General features: G+C 33.2%; 1 protein-coding gene across 2 annotated transcripts in view; it reads right to left on the bottom strand.

Moving 5' to 3' along the window:
* CSMD3 (CUB and Sushi multiple domains 3) overlaps nucleotides 1-15,830 on the bottom strand; it is a 720,137-nt gene that overhangs the window by 251,430 nt on the left and 452,877 nt on the right. For both annotated transcript variants that reach the window (XM_037381737.1, XM_037381738.1), the window contains 2 exons: nucleotides 14,356-14,571; nucleotides 13,545-13,733 (listed from right to left, as the gene is read on the bottom strand). In XM_037381737.1, coding sequence (XP_037237634.1) covers nucleotides 13,545-13,733; nucleotides 14,356-14,571 — 405 coding nt within the window. The remainder of the gene's footprint in view (nucleotides 1-13,544; nucleotides 13,734-14,355; nucleotides 14,572-15,830) is intronic.

Raw genomic sequence — 15,830 nt, 5'->3', positions numbered from 1 at the left:
CAATCTAGTTCAGCATTATTAACATTTATTGATATCTAAAATCTAGTTCTAAATATACATTCATGACAGTGATTGAAGTTTACAAGAATATTTCTAAATGGCAGTACTTTAATAAAGGTATGTTAAATAATATGGAGAGTTATATTAATGGCACATTCTGTAAGTATAATGTTTTAAAGGATCTTTCTTGAATTTTGTTTTGGAGGAAATACACTTATTTTTACTTCTCCAACACAGAAATTCATAAAGACTTGCAAATGAAATGAAAGTAAAAGTATTCTAGAAGTTTATATGTGTATATATTTTATATACATGCACATGTATAAATATACATACATGCAGATACCCACATTCTCTCACAAATTAATGAAAAAAACATTTTTTATCTAATATACATTTAATAAAATAACAACATAGCTAAAGATATAAATTACATTAGAAAAAGGGTTAAACTATATCTACCAGATGAACAATAGAAAAAAAAATATTAATAAACAAGTAGAAACAATAGTAACTCCCAGGAGAAAAAAAAAAAAAAATAGACAAAGGAGGAGGACAGAAGAAGGAATGAAATAGGTTTAAGATTAAGAGTTAAAAATTAGTATAAAAAAGCATTAGGTTTAAGATTAAGAATTAAAAATTAGTATAACAAAGCATTTCCAAGTAATACTATTATTATTCCAAAAAATAAACTTTGTAACTAAGGATTTTAATGATTAAGTTTAATTACAAAACCAAAACAAAACAAAACAAAAACAAACCAAAACATAAAATTGTGGCAGGGCTATATTAGGCATTAATAACTAACCTTCATTTACTATTATATTTTGGACTAACATAGTTTTAATTAAGACATTTTTTGTATTGAGATGCCAGGTATTTAAAATCAATGCTGACAAACTATTATAATTCCTTCCTTTTTATTTAGTCCTGATATGTGGTCATTACAGTGCAAGGACAAGAGAATTTCCTCTCTTTTTAAGATATTTAGATTAATTTTAAATTTAACTGTAACACTAAAATTTCCGGGTTTATGTTTGTTTTTCAAGATCAATTCAATATTCTTGCCATTTATCTTACCCAATCTTATAAGCATGCAGCCCAGTCTTTTTGAACAGGGAAATTCATTAGTTTATAATTTCACAAAATAAGTAATTGTATTGTGCAAAACTGTGTGGTACTTTTAATGGTTTGAAAAGATGTTTAAACAATCCATGATATCTATTTTAAGAGCTACTGTTCTTTACTAGCATTATTATAAATTCCTCCCCAGACTTGTTTGAGCAAAATCCAGAATACTGAAATACATATTTTGTATATGAAATATGTACGTTAAATGAAAAAAACCCCATTGATTAACTGTTCTGTCTACGCAGCTAAAACAAACATTGTCCAGAAAGTCAAATCAGGAACAGACTAAAGCAGAAGAAACGCTTGATGACTACGTTTAAATAGATTGCCATACAGAACAAATACTCAAATAATTCAGGTGTTATCACTTTGTCTTAGAACAGCTGGATATATATAATCTAGGCAGAAGCAGAAAACCTTCTAGTCCACAGGATCATGTCTATCCTTTTATTTAATTCTCAAATAAATGGTTATTTGCTACTCTGAAGATGCATAGGTCAGTTTGATTTATAACACATATGAGTAAGATGATTGTAATTTCAAGTTTGTGGGATATCCTTTCCCATTCCAGACAGAAAGAAAAGTCAAAAGGCACAAGGTAATTATGGTATTAAGTTGATCCAAAACCTGGTTTTGTCAGAACTGTAATTCAAAGCAATTTTTAAGAATTTGAACCACAGCAGTGAGCTATCTGTTACGACATTAACTAATATTTGAGAACAATGCTATATTTCCTCTTTAAAAGAAAGGCAATTTTTCATGTCATAATATTTACCAATCTGATTGTACTTTTCTTACTTTAGAGGGAGAATGCTGTGTTCCAAATTGTGAATGCTCCATCATTGGAGGTAGCCAAGGTCAGATTTGATAGGGTTTTGCACAACCAGATCTAGTGAAAGATGTCCCTGCCCATGGCAGAGAGGTGGACTAGATGATCTTCAAAGGCCCCTTCCAAATGAAACCATTCTGTGATTCTATGTGTGATCTCAATCCTCGTGATAGCAGACAAGAAAGCAAGTTTAGTAACAGCAGTCTTGAAAACCACATGTAAAGGAATTTCTCCCATAGCATTCAGTTATATAATTAAAGTTCCACAGAAGCACACACTGAAGAACACACTGCAGCCCACAATAGCAGCTGCTTTTGTACACTTCTCAGAGGGATTCTCACAAAATCAACAGTTACTGCTTGGCTTCTCTACTTGCCTCCTGCCAGTGCAATTTATGACTAAAAAAACCCCAACCAACAACAACAAAAAAAAAAAACAAACCAAAAAACCCAAAAAACAAAACAAAACCACCCCAAAACAAACCACAAAACACCAAACCCATGAAAAACAGCAGTATAATTCTGAGTAAGTGCTGAATCAAACAGGGAAGATATGTGATTAATATTGTAAGACTTTCAAAACTATACCGTAGGTAGTTCTATCTGCCAATCTCCACTTCTATCTATAAACATGAACACGCAGCTAAGTTGCTTAAAATTACATGGAACTTCTGGTAACCTATGGTTGCCCTCTATTCTTTGATGTTAATATGACAGCATAAATAAAACCCCATAATACTACTATGTGCAGTTAAGTGTTGAGTAAAAAAGTGTCAGGGAAAAAATGTTAATAGAGTTCTTAAGTTCAAAATAAATACATTTATTAAACATGTCATTTGTTTAAAGTGTTTGGAATAGAATTTTAACAAGCATTACAGTGAGTGACAGATAAAGAGACTGAAGAGGCAAATCAGGATAAAATTAATGGAAAATATGTAAAGAGGGAAATATAGAAGAGAGAAAAGGGATAAAACTATTTCAGAAGGAAAAATCGTTGATGAACAGAAAGGCTGTGACCATTAGAGCTGTTACCACAAATGACAAACGTTTCTGCACTGGCTTATACTGTTGCATTTTAGTAACATTCCCTATTCAACAGAGAGGAAATTCAGGTTGTTTTAGTGACAGAGCTTAAAAAACAAACAAACAAAAATACCCCCCAAAATACACTTATTTCAGCTGAAACTTAGAATCTACCCTACACATTTTGCTTGTAGGGAAAAAAAAAATTGGGAAAATATTCTAACATACAGTTATGTTTTTACAAAGGCTCTAATTCAGGTTTATATAAAATACAAGGATGTAACACTAAGATTGAAATAAATCACTGTTTCTGGACTTTAGCAAAAATATAGAATCATGTCAGTACTAGACAGGAAAATAAACAAAAACTTAAAGAAAAATAATGAAAGGAAAATACTGATAAAATGAGTATAAATAAAATTTTGATAAGAAATTACTGTTATGCCTCAGGTTATGAATGTGTGTTCATTCTACCTTTCCATCATAAACCAGATGAGTTTAAACTACTATTTATTAGTGTATTTAAATGCTGTAATGAAGTAAAATGCCTTTGTCATTGTAACCAAGGAATGAAATGCATCTGTTTGGGTAATTTAACCATTCAAAAACAATTATTTAATGAATTGCTTTAAAAAAATGCTCTTTTAAGAGTATTTTGCAAGGTTTCTCACAATTCAGCTGATGAAATCCTCACCAATAAATATTATCGGGGGGAAAAAAAAATAATTGACATGCTGCTACAGGTTGAAATTCAGCCATTATCTTCTTCAAAACAACCCCTTGGAATCAAAACATAAGAGCCACAAACAGTAATTCTGTTTTTCAAAAAGATGTTATCTCTTGGTTAGGAGACTAAGCACATTGCAGCAGCTTGATTGGGCAAATAAGTGGAAGCATTCTAAGGATGACTTTATCTTTAACCAACAGCGGTAGCAGACTGCATATCAACAGTTACTTTGGAATGTGTATTTAAATTCAGTGCTCAACAAACTGTTTCTTATAAAACTGTTAATCTTCAGAAGTTCTACCTCTTCAACTGATGGCAGACATAAGAAAATGTACCCTTGTCAAAAGAGCAGATAACAAGACAATCCTGGAAGGATTAGGTTGTGACTGAAGCATTCTTTTTCTCTGAATAACCTGAGTTATGAGCTCATCAAAATTTTCCAGGTGGTTTTGGTATCCTGACAGAGTTAAGTACAGGGAACCCTATTCTGACGGATAAAATGAAAGGAACATTGTCTTCTTCAATCAGGAAGAATAGTGTTTTTTACTTTTATTTGATATTGTTCCAAAAGAAATTTCCTTCCATAGACTCAAAAATGACTAACTGCATTTTCTTACTATGTATCTGCAGTACATGCATCTACATCAGAATTGATCTGAACATCAAAAATTCACGTGACTGTGTATTAAATTGACTTTTGATATACTTTGCACATACTTTTTTGTCTGTTATCTGACTGCATTGTTTATGTTATAATGAAATCTACTGTCAGATTTGGGAAAGTCCTGCTTTCAGGAACTATACATAATTTTTCAGCAAGTTAATGTTTCTACTAAAATGGCCAAATGCAAAAGAAATCATTGTTAGAAAAAATCATTTACATTATTACAATTATTTTTCATAATTAATTGCTCCACCTGACAAGAATGAGGAGTCGTCCCATACACTTTTAACAATATGCTGCTGCATTGCAATTGACCAAAGGAGGATGGAGAAATAGCATGACAAATGAGCTTCTCTATTAGTATTAACAATGTAAAATGTATTAAAAACCACACTCTATATTAGGACAACTTAAACAACCAATGTGCACAGTTTGCCTTTAAACTAAATATAACATTCTTACAAACAAACAAACACAAAATAATTTGAGAACTGTTGGCACTTACTGAAAATTTCCACACAGTGAACAGGAACAGTTAAAACTTTATATAGAATATTAAAATGCATAAGAAATGTTAAGGAAGTGCTTATCATATTATAATGCCATTATGATAACTGATGGTGTTAGCTGTATTTTGGCTGTATTTTGCTTTGGTCAGGATATCTTATCCCTGAAGAAAATAACAGAACTACAAAATATGCAGAATGATAGGATAAATATTTGAATGAATAAATTTACTTCTGAAAAACAAAAGAAAGATAAGGATTACTTTGTTCTGAGAGGAATCAATAAGAAATTTACAAATGAATACTACATTTCTTAAACTGAAATTTCATGGTGCCAAAACATAGGGCATACTAAAAGAAAACTTAGTTAAAACTAGCAAAAGAACACTTTCTAAACCCCAAAACTATTAAAAATAACCTGTCTTAAATTTCTTTTTGTCTGCACAGAAATGGATAAAGCTTTGCAGCAAGACTCTAATGGCAATATGGAATAAGATATGCAGAGGGTAGCTAATGTCTCTCCTGCTAATTAAGTAACTTTGCAAATTACTGCAGACATATCTGTGGTAGAATCTTCACTCCATTGGTCCCATAATTGTGTTTCAGTTCACTGCATTTATTTTTTCTCTGATACAATATAACCTTTCAGATATTTCTATTTTTCACTCACCAGGTATTTCCTGAAAAGCACCTTAATTCAAGCTTTGCAAAGAAGCTACATCAGTAAACAGGAAAAAATTGTCAACGTAGCAAAAAACTTTACCAGCAAAGATCCATGTACAATATTATCTGATAAGTGTGCAATGAACATAACATAAATGAATGGATTTGTCTATAGATTTTTAGTGTGTGCTTGTCTCCTTCTCATAATTGTAAGGACTATCCTTGGAATTCTGTATGACCAGAACATCAGAGACTTTATGACTAACTGAAATAAATGGACAGAAAATGTTATAAGGAGAAACATAAATGCAAGTAGCTTATATGCACAAGAAAAGAAGATTTTAAAATCAGTGTCTTCCAGTTAAGGGTTAGGAGACTGGAAAGAGATTGTATGGTCCTGAGAAAGCAAAAGGAAAAGGCCCTACACAACTGGGAAGCTATGAAGAGATCAGATTATTTTCTTTACATAGACATAGAAACAATTACAGGTTAGAAACTCTGACATGACAGTTATAATGAAAGGTAATGGAACCTGGCTATTGGACAGCCTTATAAGGAGAGGAAGAAAAAAGTAAAGAAAAAAGAAAATGGAAGACATCAGGGAAGAGAAAAAAAAAGACATGAGAAATCCTGGCATAAAAGAGACCACTTCTTATATTTCACTAGAAATAAAGGTAATTCCAAGAAAGCAGTGCGTGTGCTGAATAAGAACACTGCATATAGTTAGTGTTTGAATAAAACATGAAACTAAAGGATAATAGTATTCTTACAGATCTGAAATCATCTTCATTCCATTACTGATTATCAGAAATGTTTAATTTTATCTATTTCATTATTTTCCCTTTAAAGCAACAATAATCGCTTGTTTGTTACTGTCTGTAACACATTTAAAAGAAATTAAATTGCTTCTTGTAAGCTAACTATGGCAGTAAAAATGATAGAGAGCACTAGGCAGAGACATCTAACTCTGAAAGCATCAGAACCACAAATTCACAAACTTATGATACCTGCACATTGTATCACAACCTCGAGACATGCGCCTAAGACGTTGTTGAAAGTGTTGATTAATTAGGACTTAATCCAGAGTTTAGGTTTTCCTTCTAGGAAAATCAAAGCTTCTACAAAAACCTAGAAGTGAACAACTATTCATACTTCAAATATTTTCCAAGAATCTGTTACTCAATAAAAAACCAAAAAGAGATCCACTGTCCATTTTGGAGTTCAAAGCAAGCAATTTAAAGGTTTTTGACCTTTTTAATTTTTTATTTATTTATGTATTTTAGTTATTAGATACATCCATTTATTTACAGATTGTACTGGGTTTGGCTGGGATGCTGTTAATTCATAGTAGCCTATACAGTATGTGTTTTAGATTTGTGACCAAAAGAATGTTGATAACACAAATGTTTTAACTACTGCTGAACAGTGCCTGCTCGACATCAAAGCCCTCTCTGTTTCTCAGGCTGCCCCCGCAGTGAGTAGGCAAGGGGCTGAGAGAGTACACAGCTGTGACAGCTGACCTGAATCGACCATAGAGATATTTCATGGCATAGAGTGTCGTGCTCAGCAATAAAATTGGAGAAGTTATTTTCAAAGAAATCATTGTTTGGTGATCAACTGAGCATCAGTCTGCTGGTGGTGAGTGACTGCCTTTGCATCACTTCTATCTTTTTTTCCCATTACTAATTAAACTATCTTTATTTTGACCCACAACTTCATGGTTTTGGGGTTGCCCTTCCCTGCTCCGCCCCCCCCTTGCTTTTGACCTTCCTATTTTCTCCCTCATCCTGCTCAGTGGAGTGAGCAAGCATCTGGGTTGAGTATTCATGAGTCAGCTGGGGTCAACCCATTCACGTAGATTAAGATCTTATGACATTCAGACTATTTCATAGTCATTTTGTAGACTATTCAAACTATTAGAAATATCCAACCCTAAACCAGTCTCAAAAAAGTAGTCTAGTGCAAAATTTCCTGCTACTACTTTTCCTTTCTTTCTTGTCTCCTATCATGTGCATTTCTGAATGTTTTTGAAAAATTGAGGAATTTGCCTGAATAAGGAAAACAAAACAAAACTACAACAACAAAAATGTTTTATGACTATTAATCAACTGCACAGAAAGATGCTAACAGTAGATCAAAAACTTTGAATAGCTCACCAGTATGGCTGGCTTCATTACAATAACAATACATTAAGATATAAAAATGTGAGTACTGCCTGTGTCTCTTCCGCTTGAAAGTTGTAAGGTCTCTTTTTTTAAAAAAAACAAACAAACAAACAAACAACAACACAAAAAAAACCCAACAACAACACCACCAACAAAATCCCCACCCAACACAACCCCCTCCCTGACCTTTTTCCAATTCTCCTCTTCCCACTGGGGAGGGGTGAGTGAGCCAGAAGCTGCCCAGTACTTAGTTGCCAGCTGGGGTTAAACCACAACATACTGCTTGCTAATCATGAGAGAGTATATTTAAATAAATATAAAAGATTTCAGAATTTAATCACAAAATGATCAATTTCTCAATTATTGCTATGATTTTTTCTTCACACAATATTATTCTTCACACATCTCTAGATGTATTGAAAAGGAACATTCATTTAGATACTAAAACACCAGCCAACGAAAGTGAAACAAATTAAAAATAAAAAAATGCAGTATGTTAACATTTTTGTTAGTTAACTAAAACTACAAGGCATATACTGGAAACACAAGTGATACAATTCACAAGTGACTACAGACACCTCCCCCCAAATGAGCTCAATCATATAGTGGACTTAACTATATTGAGAATACGTACATTTACTATAAAGGTAACTTTAGGATATCAGGAACGCTGTACAGCTATATAAACAAGACACATGTATTTTGTGAACCACTACTAATCACATAACTAGTGAATGTGGTCATTTGTAATTACCATGTTCATCAGGATTTACAAATAGCAGTATTAATTCTGTAACAGTTACTCAACTTTAGAGCTATTAGCCATTTAACAGAACCAGCTAAATAAAAATACTGAAAATATTTCTGTAATTGTAGAAAAGACTTGCTATAAAAATTATTCCAGCACCGTATCAGTCCTATGAAATTCAGATGTCATCATTTCAGTAGTTCGTCTTTACAAATTCAGTAACAAATACTTGTTTGTTATTTGAACACTACTTTTATATTTATTAAATCTAAATTTAAAAATTTTGGGGTTTAAATCATAATCTCAAATTCAGTGTTGAAAAAATAGTATCTTCGTAAATTGAAAAATAATTATATTAATTAAAATATATAATTTATATCCAACTTCTGAGCAAGAAGAGGAAGATGGCTTCTGATTCAATGGTAAATTATTTGGTTTAGCACTTATGACTAGCTACTTTGCTTCAGGACTCAGCACATTGGCCGCCTTCGCTTGATAAATATTCTGGCAAGAATTCCAAATAATGTTATCCACCTATATCTACAATTGCTTTTTTAGTTTCTTTATATCACTAACCAGAACTATTTCCACAATTTAACTAATCTTGACAGGAAAATTACTTATTTCTAATAGGTTTACTTTTTTAAAGTATTATTTTCTGCTAAATGGTCCTTTTTCTTGCACTAATGGAAAAGAGAACTGAATCTCCTCATCTAGTTTACTTTTGCCATTTATTATAGAAAGACACTTTCATCATCTCTCTTTTAATATTAAAATGTGTACAATCTCATTATCTTTGTTCCTAACCCTCCTCTGAACTCCTACAAGCTCTAGAGTATTTTTATGGCAATAGATTTGGAAATATTTTAGGTGAAACTATTAATTACTGCAAGCAGTCTCTGTCCCCAGTCTTCTATACAAATAGCCATATCATTTTTATTGTGTTTTCAGTGTTTTTAGGTCAATTTCCTAAGTAAAGCCATTCATTTAGAATTCCTGAGAAGTACAACTGCAATGAGTTTTTTCTTCTTTCCCATTCATGGTATCTATCAACCTTACATTTATTTTATTATACGGTTTATCTGTTCATTCATCTAGCTTATAATGTTTCTCAGATTCTTCAACATTTTCTTCTGGTTGTAGCTATTCAAATCAAATGCTATCATTGAGTTCACTTCCAGATCATTAATTAACATATTAAAGCAGGATAGAACTAATACAAAATTTGAAACATTAATTTAATTATATGATCAATTTTTAGCATGCATACTCTTCACTTTTTCTTCTTACAGATATTTTTTAACTAATTAATTAATAGGATCTCACATGAAAATATTTTCAGTTTTATTGAAAAAAAGTTGGCAAGTTCTTTATATGTTAATTGTCTGTAATTGTAATGAAAAAACTAAATTACTATTTTTCTTTACAGCACATAGAGCACTGGATGAATGCTGGTATGAAACTCTGACTCATGAAGACGACTGTTTTAACTGATGGGCTAGCCTTTTGCTATGTCTGCCCGAGGTGGAAGAGGGAGATGAGAAGAGTGATAATTTACCTAGAGTTTTGGCCAGGTAAAAAATGGTAGAAGAGATAGGTATAACCAGAAGAGACACTGAATACATGAACCTATAAACATGTACTACCAAAATGAGTTATAAGAATGAGGATTATTTTATTTAACTGCATGGCAAATTTCAAGCAATCTAATGGATCTGATAAGCCAAATCACAGTGTATTTTAAGGATTGGAAACAAAAAAAAATAGTAAACATTGACCAGTAAAATACTGTTAATCCATTAAATTCAGCCTCTTCCTGTTTAAGTAATTTTCAAAAGATATTTATGATTCCATTGATTTTTCAAATTTTGCATTTAGTCAAGTTCAGTATTACCAGTAGTCCAATATACTGCAAAGTCCACTTATAGCCCATGAATGACATATGAACACCACCAGAAAAATTGATTCTTATTGGTCATAACTTCTGTGCTTCTTAAGAGTCTTAAAATCAGAAAAAAATCAGGACCATGTCAACTAGGAACCAGGAATCAGTCATAGATAACACCGATTGTTCTGACACCCTAATTTTTCCTTTATTCTTTCTGAAGGCTGCAAACACTATCTGACATCACATGACTAGAACTGTGACTATCATGTGAATTGAAGCACTTTTATCATATGCTAATGAAGCACATTTACACATTATTTGTGTCTACACTGCTAAATGCATCCACCCCTGGGAGGGACCCCTGGATTGCAGGCTAAGTGGTGAAATATGGCATCCGTCTACATTGCTCAGAGCTAAGTCTATCTAGAGAAGCCTGAGCATGTCTATAACAAATACTACATGTTAGTGAGTGTCCTCTAGGTTCTGTGTGGTGATGCTGCGGTCCAAAAGTGTGACTATATTTTTTCGTGTGTTCAGAACATCCAAAAATATTTAAGAACAGTACTACATCCAGAATACTAGTGGGGTTTTGTTGCATGAAGTTAAACAAATATGCAATATAACATGAAGATTGGCATGATGGTCTGACAGTGATTGAGGATACAAAACAGGCTTTGATTGTGCATGTCAGCAAAAACACTGTTAGGAGGTCGCCACTGGCAAAGGAGACCAAGACTACTGCAGTCTTACCCACCATCACCTATTGGAAGGGTATTCTGTAGTGAACTGCCTTATCCACAAAGTTTTGTTTTAAAGAAAACAAAATGGTTGACACGTGAAAAGACCACAAAATGAGTTAAAAATTATGAAACTTGTACTATCAAAGGACTAAGACATAGCTGAAAGTAGAAACCTAAGATATGTAACAAAAGTGCACAGGTATTAGTTATAAACGTTTACTAAGAAAACAGACAAAATATCATGACCCACAGGACTCAACTATACTTATCAAGAGCAAATAGGATCAAGAACATAGGGAAATTCAAGTTGGGAGGGACCTTAGGAGGTCTTTAGTCTGGCCTCCTGGTCAAAGCAGGATCAAGCCAAATGTCACAGCAGGTGTTCAGGGATTCAACCAGTTGGATCTTGAAAACCTCCAAGGATGGGAACTGCATAGACTCTTTAGGCAATATGTTCCACTGTTCAAGATTTTCTTTGTGAAAAGGTTTCATTTATTTTCAGTCTGAAACTCTTACTTCAGTTTATGCCTTTTCCTTTCATTTTTCTGTCATAATCTACCATGAAGAATCTCGCTCTATCCTCTTAATGATCTCACAGCTACTGAGAACTGCTATTAGGTTCTCGCAAGGCTTTCTTTTCTTGAGGCTGAAAAGACAAGTTTCTCTCAGCCTTCACCACTGGATCAGTACTCCAGCTTCCAACCATCTTTGTGGCCCACCACCAAACTTGTTCCAGTTTATCTATTTCTGTCTTATATCATATTCTTGCAGTGACAAGCTGAACACAAATACTATGAATAGTGGTTGGTTCCCATTGAGGTTGTGTGTACGTGAAAGTGTATATAAAATCAGAAGTATTAAAGCTCATGAATCACTTTGGCAGGAAATGCCAAAGACAAGCAACAGTAACAATGTGTGTTTTTCTGAATCTAATAGAAGTGGTCAACATGAATTTCTACTCTCCAGTTGTTTGAATTTCATTGTTATGTTATATAAATTAAGCACCATATTGACAAAGGCGGTATATTTATATTATTGACAAAAGCACCATATTTACGGGGCCGGGGGGGGGGGGGGGGGGGGGGCGGGGAATGGCTGATTAAGTCATTCTACTGGAAATCATCTTTCAGTTTTGAAGATAAGGAGAAAATACATTGACTGGAAAAGAATTTACTCCTTGTGTTCCAGCTCTTCTCTTAATTCCCACCCCCCCCAAACACAAACATGAACATTATTTTCTATGTCATGAAAACTAAATAACAATGTTTTTCATTTATGCTTCTGCACAAGCTCTTCTTTGCAGATAATTTACCAATTCATTTCCAGTATACTAACTTCCAGAAATTTATTACTAAAATTTAACCCGTCTTCACAACTGTTCATTATTAGTATGGTTAAAAATTCATCAACCCCAACACAAAAATAACTGTTATTTATGCATTACACTGACTCAGCTTCTAAATCATCTCTTACATACATACATTAATGTATATACCAAATTCAGAACTTTTGTTATACCAAAGTGAGCACAGGAATAGTTTGGATATTAAAATTTTGATACAGTAACTAACACTGGATAAAAGCAAGCACATAATCAATCAATAGTTATTATACAATCAATATCTGAAACTTATATTTTACTGTACAATTCAGTATGAAAAAATTAAATACTTAAATGCACATCGATACAGATATTTTCATATATAAACCTTTCAAAATAGCATATACTCATAAATAAGACAATTAAGTAACTATCCTACTCTTTATAGATTGTGGGTTTTTAACAGTTTTCAACAGAATTTAAAATCAAGGCATTTAGGAAGAATTCAGCTCAGAAAACATCAGCCATTAAAAGTTAAGTTTCTAGTCAAAGCTATGTATGTAGGCTACCTCTACAGTGAGTAGAGTGTTAGGAACCACCAGAAAGTGTTTCCTCTCAGTTATCTTAGTTACCATATTAAAACCAGAATAACTGTTCTGAGGATATTCTGAGGATACAGTTCTCAAACTTACAAAGCCCAGGTTGACTGCACTCCTATACATGGACCTGATTTTATGAAGTAACTCTGGTCTATATGCTACAACTACACTTAAATGATTTTGTAATACACTTATCACTTGGAAGCTTGCAATTACAAAAAAAAGTCAATTATTTGGCATCTGAATTGGTAAATGCTGGTATAAATTTATAACCAGTTTTCCTAACGTACTAATCAAAATAAGAGTAAGCATTGTGCCCTCATTTTAAAATTCTTTCAAGTACAGACTATGAAGTGCACTGATAGTTGTAATACTAAATACATTAAGTAAATATTAAATAAATTTGACTAAGGAAATATGGAGAATGTGACAGTACATTTAAAAGTAAGAGGTGTATTACCATGCTTTTCCATGCTGTAAATCTGCAGATCCATGGACAATGACTACACATACAAGCAAATGAAAGCAGCTGACCACGTACCCACACACCTTGGCAGAGGTGCACTCCATACTCGTCGGCCACCACCAAGACAAATAATCTCAGAAGCTCCTTCTAAACGATATCCAGATGAACAGGAGAATGTCAGAATATCTCCCACTCCAAAATTAAATCCTATCCTGTTACCAAATTGTGGGATCCCAGGATCTTCACAAGGTTCAAGATTATACTCTGAAAACAAGAGAGCAACTCAGCTTGTATGAGTGAGAACAGCATGTTTTCTAACAGTCATATTTGTCATCTTGCAGTCTAGTAATTTCTGTGTATTTCCATCTGACTGTCAATCCAGGTTTCAGATTTAAAACCAAAATGAATGTGTAAATGGTAAATTGGCAATTATACTACATTAAAAGTAAGACTAATGAATACATTCACAATGTTTTTAAGATGCGTAACACAACATGCTTTATCACTCTTGTAAGAGCCATAAATGTCCCAGGTACATAAAACAAATGACAACAATGACCCAGTATAAATGCCTAAATAATTGACACTTGTGCTTATCTGGCATTTCACTAACTGAAATTAGACTAGTTCTGTTTCCTTCCCTCGCTTGATAATGTGTCTTAAGAGTTTACTGCCATGATATTTATCACGTAGCGGAAATGTCTATACAGAGGCACAGAGATTTGCTTGCTTTGGAATTGCTGCACTTAGGAAACAACTTGTACAATTTTACAATACAGTACATGTATTCATCAAAATCACTTCAATTTTAAACTTCTCACCTCCTTAATATAAAATATTGAAAAAAATATTTTTCAGAAGCCCGGTATGACAGGTATTTCCTTACCAGAGAAAGAAATATTAAATCCTTCATATGATATTGAGAAATCTGAAATAAAGCGCAGCTGAGCCCTGAAATTTCCATAGAGACCAGCATTGATAGGTGAAGGAAGCTCTGAGCCAGTCAGACGTGCTAATGGCTGTGTGAAACTGCCATTCTCTGTTATTAGTAAGTAGTCATGATGATCTTCCAAATGAAACGTGTAGAAGGTGAACTGCACACCTATGAGAAAATGTAGAATTAGATTTACTTATCACATGGTTAACATCAATGTAATTAAGCTAAGGATTAAATTCATGCATTTCATTATGAATCACGGTTCAGAAAATTAAGATACTAGAATTTTTCTAAAAACTAGTAAAAATTTCCTGACTTTAGTATTGAATTATCTTGGCAGCAGGACTTTTTGTTTTGACACACCTTTCATTTTGCCTTTAGCTGCAAAATATGGATGCTTGATTTATAGAATTCAGAGACATACACTTTAATTTTTTATGTAAAATCCAATGACGCACCATGTATGTTCAAAATTGCAAACTGTTTACGGCAGAATGGGAAAGATAAACCTTATTTCTTGCAGGAAGCAGTATCCTTGTATAGCAGCAGTAGAAGTTATAAAATAGATGATGTATTCTAATAGCACATACAGTACAGCAGCATTTCCTCCCCAAAAAAAGGGAGGTCTCCTAATAAGATGTGATATATGTCAACAGTATGGTTGGGTTTTTTTGCAAACCATCAGATATAAATCACACATCTAGAAAGGAAGATATATACTGGAACACAATACAAATAAAAAGACTTAAAGGTCAAGACACAGAATTAAGTTACTTTTTCTGCATTTCTGTAACTAAGAGTTTGACCATGATCTTCAGGCAGAATGCACAGAAAATCAAGAAAAAGAAACAGGCTAAGACATTCATTACCTTAAGTGATTGTGGAGACCTCTAATACAATATTTCTTTCAGTATTATCATATACATTATAAACCAATGATTCAGGCTTGAAGCTAGATATACTGTGCTTGACTCAGTTTTCTACACATAGGACCCTCATGCCCCTTTAGGTGTTGGACGTTATCTTTTCTAGACTTCATGTGCACCTTCAGAAGCTCTCGATAAATTCTTTGTAGTTTTCTTAACAATAACTGGATCCCTGGGGTTGTCTGAATGGCATTAGACATTTATGTTAACGCAACTCAATCATACTAGTAAACAGAGATTGTAAGGGTATCTGGAATGTAGGACACTTGGTTTATGAAGATACCTAGTCAAGGACCTTTCAGTGTCGAAAGAAAACACAAGAAATAGAGAAGTGATAAATTATACACACACACACACATTTAATGATCAGATTTAGTGGAGACAGTAACAAAGACAACTCAAGTTTCTCATAGATGGGCCATTGAATGTACCACCCAAATCTCATAGCAGTTCAACCAGAACTTAGTGACTGGTTAGAATGGGGAAAAGAAGATTTTC

The sequence above is a fragment of the Falco rusticolus genome, chromosome 3 (genome assembly GCF_015220075.1).
Source record: "Falco rusticolus isolate bFalRus1 chromosome 3, bFalRus1.pri, whole genome shotgun sequence".
NCBI lineage: Eukaryota > Metazoa > Chordata > Aves > Falconiformes > Falconidae > Falco > Falco rusticolus.
Note: the sequence above shows the minus strand (reverse complement) of the source record. Positions and strands in the feature narration are given on the sequence as shown.